Below are 25,954 nucleotides of genomic sequence, written 5' to 3'. Positions count from 1 at the left end.
GAGTCTATGTAGTTGGAAGAATATCACAGAACCTGGTTCTGAGACACGAAGCTGCATTCAAAGTGCCTTAAACTGGTATTCTCCATAGTGGTCAGCAGGGGGCGACTCCTCCCGCTGGAAAATGTGCAACTGTGTTTAAGAACGGGAGGAAATGGTTGTTTGTTTCCTCACCAGAGAAACGGAGCATTTCCAGAAGAGAGAGAGAGTGTGTGTGTGTGTGTGTGTGTGTGTGTGTGTGTGTGTGTGGGGAAACAGCAAACCACTGTGAACACTGACAGAGGCCCTGGTGTGTTCAGGGAGCCCAGCTTAAATATGCAGCCATCATTCCTGTTGAACATGTTTACTGTGCATTTCCTCTTGTGTCATGTCGGCGTGTGCTGGGAAAACACACCTGCTGTTACTCAGCTTCAGGAAGGAACACTTCTGTGGAATGTGAGTAAAGCGCTTTCCTCATTCTATCCTGTGCAAATGTAACCGGGTCATAAATGACATATTGTTATAATTACACAAAATGTGTTCTAGACCCCAAACCCTTCCTGTTATACCCGACTGTTAGGACCTTCAAGCCTGTAGTTTTGTTCATTATCAGTTGGAGCCCCTCCTCACTGTTCTTCTTCTTTGGTGCACCCCTATAAACAGTGCTCCCCTTTGGCCTCTCCCCTTTTCTACAATTCCCCTGTGGGGGAGGTCGGTGTCGTCCCCAACACTGCAACACATAATGTATATTTAGCCACCCTGATATTTCTGATTGTGTGTCTTTAGTTCAGTCATTGTGTCTGTCTTTGCTAGATGCTGTAAATGTAAATGTGCAGTACGTGTGTGTCACATGTGTTATAGGCACAGTCAGTGCTAGCATGAACAGGTCATTCTTCCTAGCTTGGGAGTTGTGGTGGGTGGAGCTGACCCTCTTCCCTACTGTTTGCATTTGGTTGTAGGAGCTGGAGCGAGGTCTTGGTTTCTTTTACCCTTCATTGTCAGACAACGCAGGAACACACCGGCTACACAAAGCCCGGGCTCGTGAGCAACGTCTCAGCTTCCACTATTAAAGCTTTCCTAAGACTAAGTGATGAACGACAGTCACTGTACGATTCTGGAAAACTTTTAAATACAAAATAATACATGTGCGAGTTTTATAAAATAAAACCAAACAATGCTGTACAGTGAAACGACTGTAAATATGGCCGTTGAGCATCCACACCTTCCCCTCCGCTTCTCTCCATAATCCAGTGACGCAGAAACACTGTTAGAAACTAACAGCCAGGATTCAGCTCAGAGTTTCTGCAGGAAGCGCAGCACCAGGTCCCTGAGCGTGGTCCTCAGTGGCTCACTGTCACAGACGATATGCGTCCCGTCCTCCTCCAGCTGAATGAGCGTGTCCTCCGCCTGCAGGTGCAGGATGTGCCCGTCTGCAGTTTCCTCCACTTTAACTTCTGTGATCCCGTGCTGCAAATGAGCACATAACAAGTTAGCATTAAGTTAGTGCTACTATCACAGCACACTGATAGCCCTCTCGCTCACATTTCCCACCTTCTGCAAAGTGGCCAGAAAAGCCTCCAGGGCCACAGCTCCACTCAGCATGGGTTTAGGGGCCAACGCTACGGGGGGCTCCTCAATCACCCGCTTCCTCTTCTTGCTGGGGGGCATGGGAGGGGGTTTGGGCACCGACTGGGAACAAATGAAAGACAAATGCAGCTGAGCTCTGATCAGCTGATTCTCTAATGGAAGTGCAAGCATTCTGGGCTCACCTGTAACGTGTGCTTGTTGTCCTTTGAGTGCAGCAACGCAGACACGGTCGCCACAGAGACGCCGGGTTTGATCTCAGAGGGCACCAGGGAGTTGGCCAGCTAGGAAGAGAAGAATACGACTCTCAGCAATTAAAACCGTCCGCCTGCTTTCTGACAGCGAGAGGATTTCTCAATAAAAACAGCTGATCAAACGCCATGTTGTCATAGTGATCAGAGAATTCACCAGATACAACAGATACTCTGTGGCCAGAAACTCAGATCCATCTCTGAGGAGTTTTGACTTCCTTCTCTTCGGGGCCTCACCTCAGGCAGGATGTAGATGCGTTCGTAGCGGCGTCTGAAGGGCAGGTTGAGAACAGAGCAGCGTCTGTAGGGCATAGGAGGAGGCTGCAGCTCCAACATCAGGTCGGAGCGGTGGGACTGGGTCAGAGGAGGCTGGGTGTACTGCTCGGGACACACCACGTGGAGAGGCTGCAGGAAGAAGACACGGCTTTTACACACAGAGTACAAATGTGAGCGGCTGAAGCTGGCTTTGTTGACATTTAAATTAAGGCTACAGCTAAACGAGAACTAGTGCTGCGAATGGGCCATCCTGGAACTACAGGGATGCTTCGATCAAATCCCTCAAATCTTAAGCAAGACCCGCTGCTTCCCTGAGCTCTGCCCTGAACGCTCACATTGTTCTGCCATTTTATTTGTATATTGTCTGTTAACTTGGAAATCTGCTTTCCATTCTCCCGTTTCACCCACAGCGCTCTCACAGACTCAGTCACTATGGCACAGCACAGTTCTAGCATCATGATGCAGCCTTTCCCTCCTCATCGTAGAATCATCGTTCCTTAGTCTCGGCTCTATTTCTGTGTATTTCTCTCATAATCAGATCAGGTGCTAACAGCATACCTGGACTTCCTTGAGCAGCTTTGATACTTGGTGGAAGTTGAGCCGTGTGTCAATGGGACAGTAAACGCACTTCATGGCTAACGGCTGGTACGGAGCCAGGGCATCCAGGTAGGAGAAGTCCGGCTCTGAGTGAGAAAGATCAGGCACTCAGGACATTACCAGCTCAGGCTTTCCTTGTTTTAGTCACGTGTGAGAGATGTAGCGATAGCTGTAATTACCAGTAAAGATGATGGTGTTAAGGCTGGATTTGCCCCAGAGCTCCATGAAGTGAACGACGTCCCCGAAGCGCAGAGAGGGGTGACCGGTGAAAACCACGCAGGGCTGACGGAACTCGCTGCTGAAGTCTCCGTGAATGCTGGGGTAGTGCTTCAGCTTGTTGGTTTGGATGAGCTGAAACATCAGCAGCACATTCAAGCACCAGTTTATCAACGTGACCTCGTCACCAGCTCCACAGGTGTACTTGTGTTTTCATCCTGGTATCTTTGTATCAGTCGACTCTGCTTTTTAAAACGTGTGTTAGAGGTATGATGCGCTCCAGGCAAAAGCACATCTCACTCACATTTGATGCAACTCATGGCTACATGTCATCTGTTATTAATGACTTGTGACAGCACTGGCCTGGTCGAACATACTATTTGCCTAATGCTTTCCAATTCAAAGTTTTCTCCAACCAAACATGAATTTGCATAAAACATAAACACTTCCTCAGAGATGAAATGCTGGTTTGGTAGCGAGGCTCCAAACGCTCAACCAGACCGCCAACAGGTCTCGCACGCCACAGCCGCTCTATCGCGTGACGCACACGGCTCCGACGTGCTGAGGTTATGAGCCGAGTTACGCCGTGTCGCAAGTTTTGTGAGGTGCTTTTGTGATATTTAACGGATCGGATTACATTTTTTATTTCTCTCCGATATCCGATCCAGTAATTTAGGTCAGTATGGGACCGATACAGATACTAGGGGTGCAACGATATTCGTATCGATATTGAACCGTTTGATACAGTGCTTTCGGTTCGGTACGCATATGTATCGAACAATACAACATTTGTAATTTATTTTATCAACTTTCCTTCTGACGATGCTGTCTGTGTTGAGCGCTCAGTGAATCTGCGTTCGACTACTCCGCCTAGGCTGCACTGTCGAGCGCAGATCCACTGAGCGCTCAACACAGACAGCATCGTCAGAAGGAAGAGCGCAGGGCAAGCTAGCGAGACAGAAGTTAAGCTCTCCTTACAACATGAACCTCCCCCACTCTCATTCAGATCTGGCGTTTGGAATTATTTTGGTTTTCATGTGACGTATGACCCTGAAGGTAAGCGAGTCATGGACTAAAGTAAAACAGTATGTTGGATGTGCCACGCAATGCTCAATTACATGGGTGGGAACTAGTGTGTTAGCGCAGTTAGCTCGTTAACGTGTTGGCCGTCTAGCCCCATGCACGGAGCGATCGGCGGTAGCTCGTTAACGGAGATTTGCCGTGTTGTGGCGTTAAGGTCATTTCAACGAGATTAACCTGAAAGCACTAGTGGGAACACAACGAATATGACTGCACATTTACGCCGACATCATCCTAGTGCAAAGACAAAAACAACAAGCATGCTACTAACTTTAGCCGAGTCATTTAGACAGCTGTTTAATATGCTGCTGAGAATATAGCCCAGAAGAAGCGTACAGTATAGCTTTTATTTTGGAAAGAGGCATTTCTCTGTAATAAACTCTCTTTTCCAAAGATGAGTGATTCCTCAATCAGATACAGGGCTTGCAATATCGCTAGCCCGACGTCCTGGAGCTAGCGATTTTTTTCAGTCGGGCTACCAAAATCTATCTCTGCCCTGCCCGTCGGGCTATTGTAGGAAGGAAAAATATATGTCAATGCTTTTGCATTCTTTCAGAAATGTAGCTGGGTAATTATGTCATTGGCATCGGTGAGCCACTGTCAATATGTGACATATTGAAATCGCGTTTGAATTTGCGCTTGTTTTTTGCTTTCACTTTGCAATCGTGCGAACTGTGTATAGAGAGCGACAGCACTGATCTGTGAGTGATGATAATTTGTGCACCAATTCCTCTGACATCGTCTTATTAATCGTTAGCTTACTATGCAAACATGACAAGTGAAATCTCCCGCAGCTTAAACATGTGAGAGGTTGATCGCGCAGAGAATCGCTGAGCTTATGTGAGTGCGTGTGTAAAAGCAGCAGGATATATATTTGACTACGATGACCTGGATGACTGAGAACCTTCACAGACAGATATATATTTTAGTTCTGCTGAGCCAAATAAGACAGGTCAGGGTGAAGAAGTGACAGCCAAAGAAAAGCTTACCACAAAACGGAGAAGTTATGACAAATCAGACTATAAGGCAAAAAGAAAGTGCAGCTTTATGGTTTCATGGACAAAAGAATTTCTGTGGCTGCAATATGACGAGCTAAATAACCAGGGCTGCACATAAGTGGTCCGCAGGTGCGCATTCGCTGTCAAAATAAAAAACACGCACAAGGGTTAGGGTTAAATTTAAAAACTGTACTTTTGAGTTAAAATATATATTTATAATTTTAATAAATGACAAATTAAAAATGCATGAACATTTTTTTTGTATCGAAAAAATATCGAACCGTGACACCAAAGTATCGAACCGAACCGTGAATTTTGTGTATCGTTGCACCCCTAACAGATACGTAATATCAGATCGGTCCATCTCTAACTTTAACTTTCTCCCCCATAAAGATGACATTTGATGACCTCCACTGGGACCTCAAGTTAAAAACCTAAAAAAAAGTGGGTTCCCTATAAGATAATGATTATTTTCAGTATAAAGGAGAAGTGCACTGCCAGTAGGGCAGGGCAACATGGCCAAAAATATTTATCACCATATATATTTGAAAATGTGTGCTAACGATATAACTGACGATATAATTAACGCGAGACAAAATACTTTATTAATGCAAAACACCCACCAAAGTATTTTCACTTAAACAAGCAGCTGTTTTTTGCATTAAAGTTATATAAAATGTAACAGTGCAAATTCCTTGCTGACAGTTTAACCAAAAGGCGTTTCCAGTGGAAACTGGCCGACATATCCTCAGCATAACCATGTATAACATCCACACAACTTAAAGAGGTTAAACACACACAATACGGTAACATTATGTTGAAGCACAGCACGTATCGCTCCGCTAGGCTCCGCCTACAATAGCCATAATGCTCCAACAATCCATCAAGAGGTGCGGCTTCGTAGCTCAGCAAAGTCGTACTGAAACCTTTTTTGACAGAATTTCGAGCGCCGTGCACTAAAATCGGTTCAGTAATAACGACGGCCCGCTAGCATGCGCTACCACAAACAGTGCTTTGTTGTGTATCTGACGGACGAAAGCTAAACCAGTTCCACACCAGTGAAGCTGCAGCATTTTTACAAACCAGTTCAGGTTCATCTGTTTCATTCAACGATCCGCTTTCCCTCTTCTCGTTCTGCGTCGCCGCCATGTGCGTATGAAAACAAAGGTACTGCGCATGCACGTTTTACCCATATTCTATCGCCATGTTTCATTTTCTTATCGTTGCCTGACTGGTGTTACCGTGAGCGGTATGATATGGCCCAGGCCTAACAGCCAGTGTTCTTGACTCACCTCTGCGTGTGGGAAAGGCGGCTCTGGGAGATAAACCTTTGTTTGCTTGTTGTGACAAAGCCTGAAATATTGGAGAAAAAGAAAAAGCACGTGGAATATTCCACAGTCACACGTTACCGTCTCTCTGCTGTTTGTTGCACTCCTATCAAGTAACAAAACATCGATACTGTGTTCCTACTTATCAGAGTGACTGCATCATGACTTGTTGTGGAAGACGTGGAAAAATGAGGACAAGCTAACCGAGCACATGCTGAAGAAAAACAGTAAAACCTAAAATCACAAACTTTCACCACAGAATCGAGAAGCTTTCGATAAACGGCCGCTCACCACTCGGCGAAGATCTGAGAGAACTCCAGCGAGCTGTTGGCTATGGGTGAGATGAAGTAGAAGGGCGTGGTCCCCAGGTTGGCGCTCTCTATGAACTGGTACAAACACTCGAGCAGGTCGTAGATCACTCCCGAGGAGTAGCACGGCACCAGCACATTTCCTCCTGCCCGGATGGTCATGGCTGCAGAACGCAGAAGAACAAGCACAGACAACATCATTCAAGTTCCACTTAAATGATACAAGAATGACTTCAACGTTTGGTTCTTTTCACACGCCACAGAAATCTGAGCGCTACATTAAAACCCACCCAAGTTACTGCAGAACTCTCCCAGCATGCCGTCTGGGTTGGCAGTAGGCATCTGAGTGAGGCCTGTCAGAATGAGGACGTCACTATTCTTTAGGGAACTCTGGTCCATGGGCTGGGAGCAGAGAAGAAGAGAAACTGCAGAGTAGTTGTGATAGGACAGAACAGGCTGGATTCAAACAATGACAGCGTGCACTGACAAACACTCGCCTAAAGATTTAGCTTCCAAAAGAAACTGAGCACAGGAAAAAGGAAATCTGTGACTAAACAAATAACGGACTGCACTCTTTCCACTCTAGATCGTGACGGTTTTGTCCTCGATCCCTTCAAACTTTAACTTTCTCCCCCATAAAGACGACATGTGATGACCTCCGCTGGACCCTCAATGACAAGTTTTGACACCTTAGTAAAAATCAATAACGACGTGGTTTAGCTGCACGAGCAGAGACCCCCCTCCCTGACTGCTGCACACGCAGTTTGTTCTGTAAACAGCCCCGAAATATGACAGAAATCACTCAGCTCAGGAAAAAAGCTTCAAGGGTTGCGCCCAGGAGACTTTGAAATGGTGAAGCATTACGCCTGCTGGCCTACCTGAGGATGTGTGGTGAGTAGAGATGAGCCAGACACATAGGACACCTTCTCATGGTGAGACTGGATGATCCAGTTGGAGCTTCCCAGCGAGTAGCCGGAGCTTAAAGGGGAGACTTGTACAGCTCCAAACAACTCCTGCAAGAAAAACAAACGAGAAAAAAGACGAGAAGTCACCACTGCACGAAAGCAGAAATGTGAAATCTTAAATATCTCCTGGACAGAATCAATTCTCACCACTTTCTGTGAATAACCCACAAGCTGCACTTTGCTGAGTGCAGAGTTAACCTCCTGCATGCTGTAGCATCGCTTCCACATCCACACATCAACTGCATCCTTCAGCGGCCCCGGGAGCATCCTAATGCAATAACACAAGTATTCATTTGAACGGTGGAGTTACACCACCCTGTTAGTGGAGGTGTAACAAAACACCAGACAAATTAGGTGAATGGAAAATGAAACTTCAAAAATGACTAAAACAAAGTCAGTAACTGCATTTCATGTGTCAACTCGGACAAAACGCACACACACAGAATATTTTTACAAAACTAGACTACCTTTGTATCTCCTTGTTCTTCCAGGACGTGGCAGACTGGGCTTTAGGAACTCTCTCCATGAAGTTCACCAGCTCCTCCATCAGCAGCCTAAGGAAGGAAGGAGGAAGAACGAGCGTAAACGCAACCGAAGACGTGTGACCTGTATCTCATTTTACCAAATAAAATAATAATGATATCACAAAAATAATACAGAAATAGTAAGATGTGGTATTCATCCCCTGCATCTGTCACCTGCCAATCTGCAGCGTGGGCTCCGTGGCGTACACTGTCCCGGTGAAGCCGGTGTGCTCTGTGATGTAAGGCAGGGCCATCATGCAGTGGTAGTTTGAGATTAGGATGACATCGATGGTGGACAGGTCCAACAGTTCTCTCTGTGGGTTATTCAGATTAAATAAATATCATTGTGGTACTTCAGGTATTTATTAAGATTTATGTTTTAGGTCTACTGTGAAGGTAAAAGACGTGGTAATCACACTGCTCTGATCATAGTAACTGATTTCTCGGAGAGGATTCCCCTATTCTTGTCAATTGTGGCAGGCCTATCAGGTTTCTTTTTCTTTCTTATTATTTGTTTAAAATAGGTTGATTTGCTGCAACTCTTATGCTTCACAGTGGCCCCTGTTTTGCAGAAAGACATTCTAGCACAAGCTATAACACTGATGCAGAAACGAAGTATCAGGGATGTCTACCTCAGGGAGACAGAACTCTGGCTGTGCGTCAACAAACACCCTCCCTGCGCACTCCTTCAGCTCCTGCAAGCATAAGGCGAAACAGTTTTTTCCCCCACAGATAAATCGGCACATCTTCATAAAAAACTGCAGTAAGTTGAAATACACGCCAAGTAACCTAAGCACATTACAAACAGCTTCTCGTGCCTTTTCCAAATTTATTGTTCCATCCTTAGAGACCCAACCAGGGAGCTTGGAAAGTCTTGGACTGAAAAAAAAGGATCATCATCATCATCAAGCAAAACATATCTGTTATCCACGAGTGAATGAATTCCTGTCAGTGACTCACCTGTGCACCAAAGGCAGGGGCAGGAAGTTGAGGACAGAGGTGGTGTCCAATCCACAGTCCAACATGATAGTGGTGGACTTGAACTTGAGGACATTGCAGGGCAATGTAGGATGACCCGACAGACAGTACTGCAAGGAGGGAATGCACCGTTAAAACCACAGGTGTGTGTAGGAGTACAAAGATACAGTAAAACAGGATAAACACGACACCAGGGGATTGTGTTTCCGTTTTTTCGTATGCATAGTTAAACACTTCACGCTGTACTGACTTGCTGTTCGCTGCTCGCCTTTATTAAACTTTATTCAACTGTACCAAAAAACGCTATTAGCTTCCAGCTAACAGTCACTTTTGGGTGCGTATAAGTTAATCATTTTCGACGATTCCTACATTCATTGTTCTCTTCACTGATCTGCTTTTTACTCACCAGTTTCATCTTTAACACAAGGAGTTGCTGATAAATGAGTTGAAAACAGTTAGCTTTGCTAACGCAGCATCGTTCTCCACCGCTCTTCTGCTCCCTCCTCGCTTTGTTTCCCGCTCGGCTGCCCTCTGCTGCCCCCAACAGACGCGGAGTCACATCGAAAGTACAGACACTTTAAAATGCCATTTTCACTGAGAAGCCAGCGCTTATATGCAGCTGCTTTGGCAACAGCACCTTGGCTCACACGATATTAATGAAAATATGAATTAAAGGGTCGATGATTGTTGTAAACAAGTGATCCCAGAGCTGAGAGTCGCTGCGATAAACCAGAGCCGTATACAGAGCAGTTAACACAATTTCATACGCCTGGTTGAGTTTATATTTAGAGCCGCCAATGTCGTAATTACAGTAACGATAGCAGCATGATTGCCAACTGTTAAATAATATGACATGTAGGTCATTAAGGTTTCAGTTGGGGGGACGCCATTAGGCCGGCAAAGGCAGGACTGCCACAGTGACTCAACACCGTTCATCCACTACTCTGGTTTAGCCCCCTCCTATGCTAGCAGCGGCTAGCTGACAAAAACATTAACCACTCCCAAAGTTGTACATTTATCCGGTGACTGCTCTGTCAGTCCACGGTGTTATTGCGAAACCGATGCAGAAACAGCGGGCAGCGCTCGCACTTCTGTATCTCCGGTAGGCTTTTTGTTTTATTTAACGAGTGTTACCGGCGGCTAGAGTGGACGTTTGGTTAGGTCGCTGTCGAAAGTGCGCTAGTCGATGTTTTCTTATGGAGGGTTTGTTCAGTTAGGAGTCAAGAGATTTAACGCGTGGGCGAGGACAGGTAGGAGTTAACACGCCACGTTTTGGGTTTTGTTTTAACTGACAGCACAAACACTTCGACCCGTTTAGTTAAATGTGCGATTGTGTGGGGCTCTGCGGTTAGATCAAGGGTAAACTTCGCGACATATACGGCTGGTTACAGTTACCACAGTGAAGAAGTTTTTGCCTTTCATTTGATACTAATAAACGATATAATGATACAGTCTGCGTATACACATGTTCATTGCAGTCAGTAGCTTCCGTGCAGAAATAGTCCGACTTTTAGTGCTGTTATCTTTCCCGTTTATAGAGCAGCAGTATTGATGTACACGTGTGTGTGTTTCTATTTGCCAGACCACAGGAGGTCCGCGCTCAGTTTCTTCACCATGGGCAGCAGCTGCAGTAACCACCTCGGGATCCCTCCAGGCAACGGCCCAAACGCTGTGGGCTGCACTGACTTCATGATGGACCACACTGCAGAGGTACAAGCAAAAGAAAACCTTTGTTCGTGCTGACATGTAACAGCTGAGGTCACATATCTGTATTTGACATTCTTGAGTGTGCTGCAGATGCTGGGCTGGGTACCCACGGGTATTATGGAAAGCAGGTATTGGGCCAAACAGGCTGCTGACATCACGGGAGCAAATGGCCTTCTGCTGAGTTGCTTGAACTGTCTGTCTCTCCAACAGGGCACCTTCTTCCGGCTGTACTATCCCTGTCAGGAGATGGAAAGTGCAGGGAAGCCTGACTGGGTCCCATACAAGGAGTACTTTAATGGTTTGGCTGACTTCATGAAAATGAACAGGGCCCTCAGTGAAAGGATCTTCAACTACCTCTTTGGTGAATAAAAGTCTTGTGTGCTTGTGCTTCCACCTCCAACCTGACAGTCCATTTCTCTGTGGTGTAAAAGTCAAATGTATTTGGTCAGGACAGCAATATTATATGACTTTAGTCACTAAAAAAATAGAAAGCTGGTTTCTTTCATTTTCTAATGTGGTTTAAAAAAATAGGCAAAGTGAATGTTCCTCATTTTCATCTATTTCAGGTTCCTTCAAGATCCCAGCCTATTTGGATGCTCCATTTAAATCGAATGAAAAATGTCCCGTGATCATCTTCTCCCACGGCTTGGGAGCCTTTAGGTAAACACACAATGCATTTGTTTTTTTATTTCATCACTCCTGCAGCAATAACCCGTTACAAGTTCTGCTCACACTGTGGCTGCTGTGATTGTTTCTCAGGACCTTGTATTCAGCGATATGTGCAGAAATGGCCTCTCAGGGCTTCATCGTGGCATCAGTGGAACACAGGTAATTTTCCAATTTAGTTCATATGTCATTTTCATGCCATTAAGCGCCAACTGTTCTATAGCAGGGTTGTCAAACATAGGGCCCAGGGGCCAGAATCGGCCAGGCAGAGACTCCAATCGGGCCCGCTGGAAAGCGTGTGATGTTGTGTATGTGTGGTTGGCAAGGTCTGTCATCTCGGTTGTGGGCAACTGACAAATAAAGGCTCTGTTCTCTCATCTCTATGGATTTGGAACTTTTAACTGTATTTAAAGTTTTGCAGACCATTGTGTCCATGCTACACCAGAAAGTTACTGATAGATACAAAAAATTAAATGACAGAAAAGTTCCCATTTTTCGAGCATCTACTATAGATGTTTTTACTATAGAAAAGTACATTATTCTAAATGCATGACAGTGTGCACAATGAGCTAGCAACAGTGTTTCTCTTAGTTTTATGTTACATGTGTAAAATAAGACAAACTGTTGCAGTTGCACTTCTTTTCCTCATATGAAGATATCTCATTGATTAATTGTTTCAACATCTTTACACTGGCAGAAATTGGAGTTTCTGACCTTAAGTGGTCCCCACACTTAAGGTGGGTCGTATGTGGCCCACGATGTAAAATGAGTTTGAAATCGGTGTTCTTTGTCATCTTCATTTGGAGGAAATCGTAGCTGAACGTTTGTCCTCTGCTATTGTTTGCTTGGCTGTCTGTTTATGTGTGGAGTAAGAGTGGAAAGGGTGTGCAGACAATGGTATGAACCAGCTCATCACAATTCTTTTCAGTATGCAGACAAGGGGGACCATATGGAGATGAACATAATGGCCACAGCTGGCCTGTCACTTACGGTGATGGAAGTGTTATTTTGCTGAATTTTAGCAGCCGGCGACATGCTGACAAAGCCGCAGACAGAGCACACGGCTGCAGTGTGAGAGCAACAACATGAGAGTGACTTTGCTTCTTACAGAGAGAGGGCCACACGCTGCCTCAAACAGGATGTGTCCTCTGCATGTGTCTAAACCCTAATTGTTCCAAGTAACATGAAGGAAGTAATATCTGTTCCCAGGGCTGGAACTACAGGTTATGGTTTTATTTTTCTCCCACAGAGACCAGTCGGCGTCAGCTACGTATTATTTTTGTGAGAAGCCAGAGTCAGAAAGGTCAAATGCAAGTTTGACAAAATCATCCGGTGCCACCCAACAGAACTTGGTAAAGGAGTGGATGTACTACAGAGCTCTGCAGCACGGAGAGAGCGAATTCCCCCTCAGAAACAAACAAGTATGTTGTCGCAGAGATTACCCACAGACTCCCTCTGTGGGTTTAAAATTCAGTCTCTTGATTGCATAAGATGTGAACTTCATACCCGCTTACTCACAGGCAGCTTGGCACTGATGTTAAAATCAAACCACATCCTCGTTTGTTCTAGCTGACATTCTTCTATTTTCATCTGGGCACGTCACGTTAAACGGCAAGCGTGTGGTCACATCCCGTTTATCTTAAAGCTGAAAGGAATGAGGGACTGCAGATAGCAGTTGGCTTTTTAAATCTACGATTAAGGCGAGGGATATTTCTTTTTCTTTTTTTTCTGTTCATCAGAGTAGCTTCGCAAAACTCACAGTTCAACACAATCCTGGTTTATCTTGTACTGGGTCCAAGTGCAGCAGCTCAGCTCCACTATAACTTCCTGTCCCCTCCCTTTAAGAGAAGCTCCCTCTGATTGGCTGCCCACCATAAACAAAAGTTTAGGGAGACCGGGAGTATATAAATCCCATAGTAGGGGAAAAAGATGGTTTTGTTTGTCGTATCTGTACAGATGTCATGAATGTAAAGGTAAATATTAATGGCACCTTAAAGAAACAGAATGAATTCATTTGTTTCATCTTTCAGGTGAAACAAAGAGCAGATGAATGCATTCTGGCTCTGGATAAACTCACTGAAATCAATTCAGGAATCTCAGTGCAGAATGTTCTGGAGACGCACTTTGACTGGTCAACGCTGAAGGTAAGCTTTTGGTTACCTCTGGCTGTGACATGCATGCAGGACAGCTGTCATGCATGCATGTCATGCAGTGTGTGGTAGCAAACACAATAATGGAAATGTGTCACAAGACGCAGAAAGTCGTTGTAACACGAGCATGGGGCAAGTTGGCAAGTGTCACAAGGCTCCAGGAAACGCAGAAGTCTCTTTGAAGTTTGATCAAAGTTTGATCAAAGCTAAAAGGCAACAGTTGTAGCCTCTTAGCTTTACAGTGTTTAAAGCTAAAGCTGAACTCTTCTCACCTTCGAGGTGAACAGCTGATGCTGATACCTGGGAGAGCAAAGTGTGCTGGTTACTGACACATGACAGAGTGGTACATACATTAAAGGGTTAACCTAGCAACCAGCCGTCGGCAACAAAGCGGTGCTCTGAGCGATCCTGTGTGGACCCCCGTCGTAGGAAGCAGACATTCCAGCCTCTGGTTACCTAGGCAACTTCCAATCCATTTATACTCCTGTCGTGTGTCAGTCAGGGGTATTCTTCACTGCTTCGATTGCTCAACTTGAAACTGAGAAAAGTTTAAAGAGTAGATCAGGAAGCAACGGCAAGTTTTTGACCAGAGACCACAGAGTGGTGCAACTTCAAGCTGGGCGAAGAAACCACCGACAAAGCGATGTAGGCTAACCCCAGCACTCAACTCTTCTAAGCTTTGAGGTGAAGTATTGCAAAGATGATGCTGATTGACATATGGGGCAGGTGCCAAGTATGTACAGCACGAAGTGTCTGCAACAAACATCAGCTCCAAAGCGATGAATGGTTGATGAGTGAACTGCTTCCTGTGTGCACATCCTTAACGTAGGACAAGCCCACTTCACAATTCCCGCACTTGTTCAATTTCTTAATCATTTCTTAGTTCACAAAAAGTCAACTTGTACATTTGGAACATCTGTTTCAGGGTTTGTTGCATCCTGCTGTGTGATGCTTAGAAGACCAACGAGTGTTTCTAGCAGTGTTGTATCTTTGTGGTTATTGCAACTTTCCCTAAAGTCTCGAGCTTCCAAAGTTCATTTACCAGCACTTTTTGTTTTTATATATGAGCTTGGCACCGAAAGTCTTCATTTAGTTGACTTGATTGGCAATAAGTCTTAGACCAGGCTTATTTATTTCCCCTTTTAATGGTGCCACATTTTGCCACAAGTTTGAAAAAGTTGCCAAATCTTCTATTTGGTGTCATTTATTGAACTCTGAAGACATAAGAGTCATAACAACAGCATGTGGAAGAACCATACACGGCCACAACAGCATGGCACCTGCTCCTCGTGCTGGTCACGCAGTGCTGTGGTATAGCTTCCCATTCTTCAACCACTACTTTTGGTTTTGTTGGCTGACTTGTGAAAAACACTGTTAAACTGCCGATATGTCTTGTTTCTTCATACTTTGCTCATCCCATTCAACGCCACACAAGAGTCGACACAGAATAAGCTGTTTGGCATTGGCCCGCATACTCAACTCTGCTGCTCAACGCACAAATGTGTTTCCTTACAAACGTGGCACCAAATATACTTTGCAGCTGTAGAAGATTATTGGCAAGAAGCATCAAACACAAAGTTCTTACTTTTTGTGCTGCCGTGTGTGTATAAACAATAAAATGACATCAACTAGGTTCAGATGACTTTTGAAAGTGCACTGAGGAAAAAACCTGTGTTAGCCTCAGCTTATCAGCTGCAGAGTCCAAAGTTCATGAAATGCTGTTTTGCATAAAGAACATCAGCAGACTTTAATCTGTGATCAGGAAAAATGTGAAACGCAGTGGAGTACAATTTAATTTGTGCTGATTTCTTAATTCTCTCTCATGTTCTTGGTAACAGAACTCCATGGACCTGTGCAGGATAGCAGTGATGGGCCATTCGTTTGGAGGAGCAACAGTCATAGAGGCTCTGTGTAAAGAGGTTAAATTCAAGTACGTTTTTATGGTTTCCAGTCTTTTATCACTTATTGTCCATAATGTCTGCAGGGCTAGAGCTGTGTGCATGAGGGCATTTCACTTTGCTTAGCATAAATTAGAAACGTGTTACAGGCAGCAGTAACAGACCCAGATTATTAAAAGTAATACCCTGGCCTGCTATCGTATAAACAGGTGTGGAGTAGCGCTAGACTCCTGGATGACTCCTTTAGACGATGAGATCTTTCCTCGGGTGAAGCAGCCAATCTTTTTCATCAACTCAGAGAAGTTCCAGTGGGCGGGAAACATCAGCCGCATGAAGAAGCTCGACTCGGCCGTCATACAGAGGAAAATGATCACCATCAGGTACCAGTACTGGTCTGCTGCACTTTCAGAGACTTTGGGGGTAATTTGGGCTGATTTTGTGATGATGTCTCTTCTTCACCTGCATTCTTTCAGAGGTACAGTCCACCAGAGTTTCCCAGACTTCACCTTTCTCACAGGCAACTGGATTGGGAAGCTGATGAAACTCAAAGGAGAGACCGACCCAGAGCTCGCCATAGACCTGTGCAATAAAGCAACACTAGCGTTTCTGCAACGCCATCTCGGTAAGAGCTCCTGCTAGTCGTTCGTCAGATTTAATCATGTAATGCAGGAACACAGCTGTGGGCACATTAAAGCCGTTTTTACAGGATTAATAGTAAGATGTGTACAGTATCAGCTGAGCTGTGAGGAGTTGGCTGAGAGATCGACTGAACTCTCTGCTTACTCCCCTTTCCTCTGTGCAAAACTCTTGCAGGCCTGGAGAAGAACTTTAACCAGTGGGACCCTCTGATCAACGGAGAAGATGAAAACCTCATCCCAGGAACTAATGTCAACTTGCTTCAGTCCGCCATCTGAACCGGCTCTGTGCCTCTTATACTGTGGCCTCTCACATTCGCCTTGGGCGCAGGAGTCAGTGCAAAGGGTTTAAAATGTCAAGTCAGGCCTACTTGGCATTTTTTAAGCAGTAATCAGATGGAAATCTAATCTCTACCTCATCAAAGGATGGATTTATTTTTTCTGGATGGACCAAGCACTCAGCGTAGTGTTTGTTTCAGGAGGCCTGAATGTTGCATACGAGCAGCTTGAAACTTTCTTCTCACTGTTGGTGACATCTTTACTATTAGCTGCAATTTCTTGAACAAATCTTTGTAATCAGTTTTTATCTTTTAGTGTAAATAAATCCAAAGGTTTCTGTACCTCTTTGGACCTTTGAGCAAAGACAAGGTACTCTGATTGCTGTGTGATTATGTAATGCGGCCTATGATGACAATCTTAAGTTATAGAATAGAAAAAGATGATTATAGAATTGTGATAAAGATTATTAGACAAGCTAGCATGTAAAAGGCATCCAGTAACTTCAAGAACATCTTTCAATGAATATTGTAAACACTAAAAAGCTGCTTTAAATATCCCATTGGCCATAAGCCACCGTACAGTTCTTTCCTTGGTCAGTGCTATGTAACTTTTATACACTTCATTTATACACAACAGAAATCCAATAAATCTGGTTTCTTTACAAATGTTTAGCACTCATTTTTAAAGACACTTCACTGATCAGTTTGTGGCAGTAAGGCTGTAAAATTCAATCTTTAAAGGGAGTCCACAAATGAAAATACTAAGGCAACAAGACGACAGAAACAGGCAGTGAATTAAACCTGTCTCGGTTATGAAGCTTGCTCCGGGCGCTCTGTGAATGGGAGAAAGGAGAAAACTGACAAGCAACAAGGTGTCAAATATAAGGCCCGAGGGCCAAAACTGCCCTAGCAAAGACTCCAATTCAACCCACTGGAGAGCATAAGGACATTTTCTGTGAACTCATGGAAACTTTACATTCTAAATGTATAATTACAGGACAGTGTGAGCAATGAAACCTTTTCTGTAACTTTACAGGTGTATCATGTAGTTTCACCTGTCCCACCCGCTGTATGTGGCTACGATGTCAAATTAGTTTGATATCCCTGCACAGCTGGGTGTCCACTAATGTGTGACAACAGAACTGTTATGTTTGTTTATATGAAGCCACAGTCATCTCGTTGCACATCACCTTACTGATATTAATCAGTGTCCCATTCTATATCTAGATATCTCTATAAAAAGTAAAGATATCCATCTGTAGCTTGTAAAAGTGGTTTTTAAACACTGGGTATGTTCATAAAGCAACTGTTTCCAACACCATGAGGACGATGATCTAAATGTTTTACAGGGACAAACATGAAACATTTCCAAGACGTGTTCCTTTTTAATAAAATGTTACAGAAACACCAAAATGGAACTAATGAAACGGGGAAGCAAAACCATGACTCGTGTGCACTGAATGTTAATATTTATTGTGCCAACACAAATTTGCTTCAACTCGTGGATTAACACCAAATACAGATTTTTTTTTTTTTCATGCATTTCACAACAGCCACTGAAACCAGAGCAAATAAACTCAAGACTCAAACATCTAAAGAATTGTTTGGCAGTTTATCAAAACAAACTCCTCATGTTTTATCAACTATTACCATATAAAGACTTTTAGCATCGTGGCTGTTTGTTTTTAGAGGAACAATGAAATAAGCAGATCAAAGGCTATGAGCGATAGGACGATAACACACAAAGAAGCCAAAACAATGACAACACTGGCATTGGGCACTTAAAATGAACACAGAAAATGAACTGCACCTATCTGAAACAACACAAAACAATATGCAGTTACACTAATCTTCTATTTAATGTCCAAAACGAAAAGAAGAGGCAGTCACTCTGCCGGCTGCTGCTCAGCAGAACAGCTTTGACAGCTGGATTCCTAAAAGGAAGTTAGCAGCAACACAGCAACAGTCAGCAAAAACGGCTTTTTGTCTCCTCCTACTTTCAATGGTAACGTCATACATCAACATCATAACTCATTCAGAACAAACAGACCGGTATCTGTATCTGCCCATGTTCCAGAAAGCAGGTTTAGTGGAAACTCTGAGATGAAGAAGCTCTGACAGAACGCCAACTTCAGCTCCGAGTCAGTTACAAGAGCAGCAGCGCGTGATGCTAACCTGCACCGTGACAGGTTTTCTTCAACACGCTCCGAGTTTCTGTGCCTGAAGCAGCTGACAGTTTTAATTCTTCATTCATACAGTTGATAAAGATTTGATATCTTTTGAAAGACTCAAGGTTTCTTTTAACATGGCTCAGGGACTGAGAGCAATCACTCAACACTGCAGACCCACTATCACAGAAACAAAATCTAGAATCTACAGCTGTGTGAAAAACAAAGTCGTCACAGGACTCTTACAAACCTGAGAAACCCTAAATCCACTGTCACATGTCTATAAAAGCAAAGGTTTGAGCTACATCTCAGCCTCAGTTGGAGTTCATGACAGTAAAACTACAGAAACACTGAATAAGTAGGAATTACTTGGAACGGCTGCCGGGGGAAAGCCTCTGGCAGCACAACTTAGGTTTGCAAAGTTACATCTGACTTTGGGATGTTACATCACAAACACCCCGTACAAACTGTCACAGAGGTGGAAGGCTGAGGACAGATTTGTTTTGCAGCCACGTGACTTGCACACTTTGTACTCACTGAGTCAACCAAACTTAAGCTCGACTAGAATTCAAGCACAGCAGCAAACCTCCAACAGAACGGCAGAAAAAGAAAAGAATCAGTGTTGCAATGGCCAGACCTCAACACAGCTGCAAACCTCAATGAACTGAAGCTTTGTTGTGAAGAAGACTGATCCAACATTTCTGCCACAGTGTGTCACAGACAAAATGATTGCTTCAAGTAACTGCTGCTGACCACTGCTTCAACAAGCTGCTCTGGCTGAGTTCTGCAGTTTTAATGCTGCCTTATTTGAAAGTTTGAATCTCAACAACTTTGCCGCTGCAGATCACCGAGATTAATGTCTGATATCACAGAACAATCATTCTTTAAAGGAAAAGAAAAACACCCTCCAGTTTGGGCCACATAAGCTTGCTGTCATGTACACTCCCATCGGGTTACTGCTGAACACCTCATCTACCAACACACACAAAAGCCAAGTGTAAGTTGACTGACGAGGCTGAATAAAACCTCTTTTCTATTCATCGATCATATATTGATATTTTAGCTCTCCTGGTTTTTTGTCTGTTGGAAATTCTGGTATCGAGCTGCACTGAGTTGACTGCACCATCAGAGTTCAGTTAGACTCAGAGTTTGTTACACCTGCTTTCTGAAACATCACTCAGCTCCACACTCGTGGTTATTTATTATATTTTAATATGAGCATCAAAGAAGTTGAGGCACAAGAAAGTGATTAGACATGTTTGCAGAATAAGAAGCACCCAATGGCAGGCTCTTCATTTCTATTACTACTTCCTACTCCAATGGTAACATTGTATGAATGACCGGATTATTCTGGAGAACAAAACTTACCAAAACTGTCCTAAGGAGAAGGCAGTTCATCTGTCAGCACACTGTCATCAAAACTCTGGAAATGTTAAAAGGTTGAATGAAAAAACAGTAATGTGTGTTTGGTATTTTTTAGGCTAACGTGAGTGCCTTCTAGATACGTCGGTGGTACAATGAAGAGCACGTGCATAAGCAGTGTGCACTGAACATACTGTTAAATACCCAACAGAAAATGTAAGCACTTGCAGTCATGTGGAAAAAAAAACAAAACATTCACAGCACTCGTGCAGAAAAATGAAGCACACCTCATGATTGGACATCTTGTAGAACAACAGTTATCATGAGCAGCAAATAATTTTCTGTATGAGTGTCAGTCTCAGTATCGGAGAAGGATCCACTCGTCTTTGCTTCAGTTCACTGAGGTTTTTCTCTCAGCACAGCATTGTAACTGGGCTGAGTCTGGACTCTGGCTGTTCTATTTCTTTTGCAGATCTGCTGCTGTGCGTAGGGATCATTGTTCTGTTGCATGATCTAATTAAACCAAGCTTCAGCTGGTGGACAGACGGCCTCACATTTGGCTTTAGAATATTTTTATATACAGAGAAGTGCCAAAACTCCTGCTTTTACAGAGGTGCTCACACCTGAAGATAATCAGTTAACTCATTCACTGCCAGCCATTGGCAGTGAATGAGTTAAACCCATTGATTCATTCACTGCAATTGACGGCTATAGACGTCAATGGCAGTGAATGAGTTAATGAAATGCATTTGCACATTAGCACCTGGCTGCTACTTAATTAATAAGGAAGCAGTAATAGTGTTCTTAGAAATGTGTAGTCCTGTGAAAACTCTTCCACATGACTGCAGGAGTGTAGAAATACACGACAAGTTAGATGCTTGAATGTTGCTCCCCCTGTTAGCTGGCCATATTAGTACTTTTCAGTGCCAAAAAATACATTTTGTGTTTAAGATATTACACTGCTATGTTAAAAGCATCATAAACTTAAAAAAAAAACCCAAACCAAAAAAAACAACTTTCCAGGAACATTCATAGCCTAAAAATGGTAAATGGCCTGTATTTGTATAGATTTACTAGTCCCTAAGGACCCCAAAGCGCTTTACACTATACACACACATTCACACACTGGTGATGGCAGCTACATTGTAGCCACAGCCACCCTGGGGCGCACTGACAGAGGCGAGGCTGCCCGACACTGGCGCCACCGGGCCCTCTGACCACCACCAGTAGGCAACGGGTGAAGTGTCTTGCCCAAGGACACAACGACCGGGACTGTCTGAGCTGGGGCTCGAACCAGCAACCTTCCGATTACAAGGCGAACTCCCAACTCTTGAGCCACGATCGCCCCGCATAGCCTAAGGTCAGTGAATCATCAACCATGTGATATTTATGACAGATGTCTTTTAGGGACAGTCCTAAAACATAAAATATCAAGTCTCCATATTTAGATTTAGACTTTAAACTGAATTCATTCATTTTTACCTTTCTTACCTCATTTTGTTGGGAAGGTGGACGCTCCTGCAGCTCACACTCCTCCGTCAACATTTCAGCTTCCTCTTTTAGATCTGAAAAACAAGAATACATGAGTATATAATGAAACGTGTTTCTTGATGCACATTTATGTTTGTGAAATAAAAATGCTTTTCATTTCTAAATGACAAAAATGCATACACACTGCAAATGAAGGCTTACAACAAGCATGGTCCTAGTTTAAATGAATAAGGTCAGTGTATGTACAGCTAAAGCTTCAGACTCCTCTCAATGCTCTGTGTCAGACTGTACTTTCTCTTCTTGGCTCCATACAATGTTATTGAGAGGGGGCATCCATGCTGTGGTCACCTCAGACACACAGCCCTTGCTGTGGGTACAGAGGGTCCACCCACCTGCTGATGAAACCTGTTTGAAATGAGCAGCTGTAGTAGCTACAGTGGCTTGGCTCAGTGCAGGTTACACAACCTTTAGCTGAACTGTGAATCACACCAAGCTACTGTAGTAGCCCAGAATTAAAATACAAAGCTGTAAATGAGCTCTTTAATTTAAACAGTACCTCTACAGACGTCTGTCAAACAGATCTCTCCAACAAGACAGGTCACCTCTTCAACAAGGCTATTCTGCACAGGGATACAAACAGTGTGTATAGTCTCTGCAGAGATACAATGTTACATTTAAACCTCAAATTGGAAAAATATGCATTACCAAATCTGGAGATTTAATAGCTGTGGAGGTCTGTGGCTCAGCATCAGATTGTAAAGCTGCAACAGAAAATATACAGGAAATGTAGCCCTATGCGTGTTATGTAATCAGATCTGATATTTAAAAAGCCAAGATGACACACCAGAAAGTGTATCCTCACGAAGACACGACGTCTCATCTTCGGTTATCGAGTCGTCCTGAAACAAAAAGATCACACTCATCACTTTAAAGCCCGCTCCAACAAACATAAGCAGCTCGTGTTCAGATTAACATCTGCTACATTTTCACTGATTCTTTTAGTTTCGTTTCAAGTGATAAGAAGTTTCCTGGCCAAGTACATTTTATATGTGCAAGTCGTTAAGCCTTAAGGGCCTGGTCTTATTTAATGAATTTAGGGCAATTTTAAATGATCTGGATCCAGTTGCTTCCTGATAGCAGACAAGCACTTTTACTGTTTTTCTTTTTTTTTTTTAATTGACACCAAAGTTTAAAATTGTATTGGTTTCTGTTTTATTTTCATTTATATTGCCTCTACTAAACTGGTCTACGATTTTGATGTGTGTGCAACTAAATTTATGCAAATTGTGATAGTTCTGCTCTTTGTTCACCAGGATAATCTCATTAAGGGGTCTCCCGCTGAAGAAGTTGTACTACTTTACTGTCAGGAAATAGAGAGACAAGAGAAATAAAGTGTTCTACAGGGTCAGTATGTGTCAGATAAATTTACCTGTGAAAAGCCTGATCACGTATGAGCTATACAGCTGCAAGACATTGTTTAGTTACTCTGAAAAATCAACAAACAAATTACCGTTTCCTCTGCTGTCACACAGCTCAAACAGTCTTCACCATCACCACTCGGCTTTTTTTGCTCTGCAGTAAAAACAAAAAAAAAAAAAACAAAACTGCATGCATATCTAAAAAGAGGACTTCACAGAGAAACTGAATATTACTCAGAAGCAGTGAACTGTACACTCCCTGATCTGAAGTCTGATACCTGTGCAGACATCTGTTACGCAAGCCTCTTCAGCACAACAGGTCACTTCTTCAATCTCATCACCCTAAAAAAATAAATAAATAACAAAAATAAATCTTGGTGATTAAAGTATTTGTAGTGTAATTTTACAATTCTGTAGCTTCAAATCCATTTCTGCATGCGAGTATATTTTGTAACCTCTGCTTGTTTTCCGTAGCAAATCCCAAATCAAAATCTGTGCTTTAACATATTTTTAAAATAGAAATTCAGAACAATGTTGAAATTATGTTTTACACTTCAAATTAGAGACTACACAATCAATATAAGAACTGCACACGGCAAAAAAATAAATACATTTTAAAAAGCCGATCTGAGGACATCACTTCAATGTGTTTTTCAATATTTACTGAGCAATATATCCCAAGCCATGCATCCCATGAACTGATTGCAGATTTTGTTTGGTTTTTAGCCTTGTTGGTCAATGTGTTCTGTGCACTGTCACCACAATATCATTTTTTATTTATTTTTTTAAATACATGAGCAGTTACATGTCCCTGGTGGGACAATGCATCACCACTTAAAAGGCAGTTATTGGCAGTCAGAAGACAGCGCACATACAGACACACTCCACTATCTAGTTACCTTCTCCAGCGAGGACACCGTGTACGTGAGGGGCTCACTGGCAGCTTCGTCAGCGTCTGCGAGATCCAAACACAGACAAGCCGGAAAGAGTTTTAAATGGGGAATGATAGCTTACTTGCTTAAAAAAAAATAACCACATCATTGGCATATCTATACTATATTGCCAAAAAGTATTCACTCATCTGCCTTCACCAACATATGAACTTAAGTTGCATTCCAATCTTAATCCAAAGGATTTAATATAATGTCCGGCTACCCTTTGCTTGCAGCTAAAACAGCTCTTCCATCTCTTCCACCACAAGGTCTAGAGTCTAGTGGCAGCATGCTTTACACCACTGCATCCAAGGACCTCTGCACCTCAGCATCTGCTGGCCCTGCTATGCGATTTTACATGACCTTCCACTGAGCTGCAAGCTGAGCTGCTGTCATTTCCAATCACTACTTCGTATTAATACTTAGTAGCGAGGACATTTCACAACTGAACTTGTTCCACAGGTGGCATGCTAACACAGTAACACACTGGAATTCACTGAGCTCCTGAGAGCGACCCATTCCTTTACAAATATTTGCAGTAGCAGTCTGCCAGCCTAGATACTTAATTCTATTTGCATGTGACCATGGAAGTGATTGGAACACTGAAATTCACCGATTTGGATGGGTGAGTGAATACTTTTGGCAATATGGTGTACTGTTATTTTCATGCGAGGTTCATGCTTGCAGCCTTGCATTTGAACTTAACATGTAAATATCAAACCTGGCAAAATCTTATCAAACCTGAATTTGGAATGTTGAGATGAACCAAGGACTCCTCATCGCTCACAGAGTCACTCTGAAATAGAGCAGATTAATCTTTACTCACCTGAGAGTTCCAGGTGGGACTATATCAGTGTAGTAAGAGCATTTTACCCTTAGTCACAACAGTAAATAATCAATCTGATATTTACTAATCATGACAAAAGCAGAACTGCTTAACATCTATACCAATATTACGGTATATCCTCGTCCCCAGCATACCTCAGCTTGTGTGGTAGCACATGGAACCTCTTGCTGACTCATCCCATCTCCGGCCTCACTTTCCGGTTCTTTGGGAGCACCTTTGTGGACAATTGCACCCATTTATACCCCATATCATCAGCCTGAGACATTTCTCAATACGAGTACTTGTGAGTACTTGTGTTCTTTTGAAACATCATCAGTTGTGTTTTCTCTCATCAGTAAAAACCATGACAAACTTTCACACCTTATACTAAACTGAATCAATTTCAGATTTAGTCTTCTATAGTCTTATGAAATGTAGTCAACTAAAACTAGACTAAAACTAAAAGCATTTAGATCCTTAAATTATGTCTAAAACTTAATGTTTCAAAAGACTATGACTTAAACTAAATCAACGCTGTAACTGTGGCCGTCAGCTGGCCAAACTACAGAAAGTAACCCTGTTGTTTTTTCATTCCCTTTCACTTTAAGCCTTTCAAAATGAAAAACCACCGTATCAAGAGTTGGATGACAAAATAAGAAGCACTCACTGCACAACTGCTCCTCAGGAGGCACAAGGGAGGGCAGCACTAATTCAGTCGGAATCTGAAGAAAAGAACAAAGTAAACAAAATGATGTCCTTGTCAATGTTCTAATAGTTGAATCCAATCAAATTTCTTGTACCCGTTTTGAGACTTCAGTTCCTAGATCAGTACTTTCCATGAGACTAACAGCGTTCCGCGGAACCTTGAGAAAATGGAAGATACCAATATGTACGTATGTGATCAACAATTTTAAATTACAGAATGACGCTTTAAAGTAGGGCTGTGCGATATGACTAAAATCTCATATCCTGATATGACATTTCTCATCCCGATAATGATATATATCACAATATAGTACATTTTCTGTAAATTCCGTGAATCTTGGGCAACTCGACTTGTGTGAAGTGTTTTCATGCATGAAAATATATATTTTTAGTTACAAGTTGTAACGGACGCCATTTTCTTTGTGAGTATTTATTACATGGCGTAGTGCGGGGAAAAGCCTGTTCTAACGTTTGAGGTGTATTTTGAGCACCTGGCGGTTCTTTTTGGTTCTCGTCCATAAACTCTCACCGTACTCTTTCACGTGATTCGTGCGTAGGTGGTAGAAGAGGTTTGTCGTGTTTGAGTCTGAACTGGGGACCAGTTTGCAGCATAATTTGCATCGTACAGTTTTCTGGT

General features: G+C 43.1%; 3 protein-coding genes across 7 annotated transcripts in view; 1 reads left to right on the top strand and 2 right to left on the bottom strand.

Moving 5' to 3' along the window:
* Positions 1–1,083: 1,083 nt before the first annotated feature.
* On the bottom strand, positions 1,084–9,845 carry ints9 (integrator complex subunit 9). The gene is made up of 17 exons (XM_085381973.1): positions 9,488–9,845; positions 9,064–9,191; positions 8,922–8,982; positions 8,736–8,798; positions 8,278–8,417; positions 8,047–8,133; positions 7,727–7,847; positions 7,493–7,627; positions 6,905–7,016; positions 6,598–6,778; positions 6,271–6,331; positions 2,864–3,035; positions 2,646–2,770; positions 2,049–2,216; positions 1,746–1,844; positions 1,528–1,665; positions 1,084–1,443 (listed from the first exon to the last, which is right to left on the bottom strand). The coding sequence occupies exons 1-17, from the start codon at positions 9,494–9,496 to the stop codon at positions 1,270–1,272; spliced, it is 1,974 nt and encodes a 657-aa protein (XP_085238099.1). The 5' UTR covers positions 9,497–9,845; the 3' UTR covers positions 1,084–1,269.
* On the top strand, positions 9,085–17,081 carry pla2g7 (phospholipase A2, group VII (platelet-activating factor acetylhydrolase, plasma)). Of its 3 annotated transcripts, none has more exons than XM_085381976.1 (11): positions 9,085–9,224; positions 10,664–10,791; positions 10,999–11,149; positions 11,355–11,448; positions 11,548–11,616; positions 12,704–12,875; positions 13,485–13,598; positions 15,443–15,534; positions 15,712–15,882; positions 15,976–16,124; positions 16,316–17,081. In XM_085381976.1, the coding sequence occupies exons 2-11, from the start codon at positions 10,696–10,698 to the stop codon at positions 16,414–16,416; spliced, it is 1,209 nt and encodes a 402-aa protein (XP_085238102.1). In that variant the 5' UTR covers positions 9,085–9,224; positions 10,664–10,695; the 3' UTR covers positions 16,417–17,081. The 3 variants fall into 3 exon arrangements, with proteins under 3 accessions (XP_085238102.1, XP_085238101.1, XP_085238100.1); XM_085381975.1 differs by lacking the exon at positions 9,085–9,224 and adding an exon at positions 10,033–10,183; XM_085381974.1 differs by lacking the exon at positions 9,085–9,224 and adding an exon at positions 10,190–10,331.
* An 816-nt stretch (positions 17,082–17,897) lies between these two features.
* Positions 17,898–25,954, bottom strand: part of tdrd6a (tudor domain containing 6a) — a 32,862-nt gene continuing 24,805 nt past the window's right edge. The window contains exons 4-16 of one of the 3 annotated variants that reach the window (XM_085381970.1): positions 25,413–25,475; positions 25,280–25,334; positions 24,768–24,847; positions 24,528–24,582; positions 23,754–23,809; positions 23,133–23,196; positions 22,947–23,008; positions 22,281–22,335; positions 22,142–22,197; positions 21,993–22,056; positions 21,428–21,510; positions 19,952–20,006; positions 17,898–18,349 (exon numbers count right to left, since the gene is read on the bottom strand). In XM_085381970.1, the coding sequence (XP_085238096.1) occupies positions 19,962–20,006; positions 21,428–21,510; positions 21,993–22,056; positions 22,142–22,197; positions 22,281–22,335; positions 22,947–23,008; positions 23,133–23,196; positions 23,754–23,809; positions 24,528–24,582; positions 24,768–24,847; positions 25,280–25,334; positions 25,413–25,475 (738 nt within the window). In that variant the 3' untranslated portion in view covers positions 17,898–18,349; positions 19,952–19,961. Of the gene's footprint in view, positions 18,350–19,951; positions 20,007–21,427; positions 21,511–21,992; positions 22,057–22,141; positions 22,198–22,280; positions 22,336–22,946; positions 23,009–23,132; positions 23,197–23,753; positions 23,810–24,527; positions 24,583–24,767; positions 24,848–25,279; positions 25,335–25,412; positions 25,476–25,954 lie in introns of those variants that run through there. The other 2 variants (XM_085381971.1, XR_014907565.1) reach the window with 2 other exon arrangements.

Source organism: Rhamphochromis longiceps, linkage group LG15 (assembly GCF_057381845.1).
Source record: "Rhamphochromis longiceps isolate RC_006_pf linkage group LG15, R_longiceps_female_GT1.1, whole genome shotgun sequence".
NCBI classification, from domain to species: domain Eukaryota; kingdom Metazoa; phylum Chordata; class Actinopteri; order Cichliformes; family Cichlidae; genus Rhamphochromis; species Rhamphochromis longiceps.
The sequence above is the reverse complement of the archived record's forward strand: the minus strand, read 5'-3'. Positions and strand labels throughout refer to the sequence as shown.

What these genes read in the sequence shown, in the direction of transcription:
- ints9 (XM_085381973.1), bottom strand. An exon ending in AGAGTTCTGCAGTAACTTGG is followed by an intron (nt 6,779 to 6,904) that starts GTGGGTTTTAAT and finishes TGCGTTCTGCAG; the next exon opens with CCATGACCATCCGGGCAGGA. An exon ending in TTCTGGCCACTTTGCAGAAG is followed by an intron (nt 1,444 to 1,527) that starts GTGGGAAATGTG and finishes GCTCATTTGCAG; the next exon opens with CACGGGATCACAGAAGTTAA.
- pla2g7 (XM_085381974.1), top strand. Translation starts at nt 10,268, where the DNA reads ATGTTTTCTTATGGAGGGTTTGTTCAGTTAGGAGTCAAGAGATTTAAC. An exon ending in TAACGCGTGGGCGAGGACAG is followed by an intron (nt 10,332 to 10,663) that starts GTAGGAGTTAAC and finishes TCTATTTGCCAG; the next exon opens with ACCACAGGAGGTCCGCGCTC. An exon ending in AGGAAAATGATCACCATCAG is followed by an intron (nt 15,883 to 15,975) that starts GTACCAGTACTG and finishes GCATTCTTTCAG; the next exon opens with AGGTACAGTCCACCAGAGTT.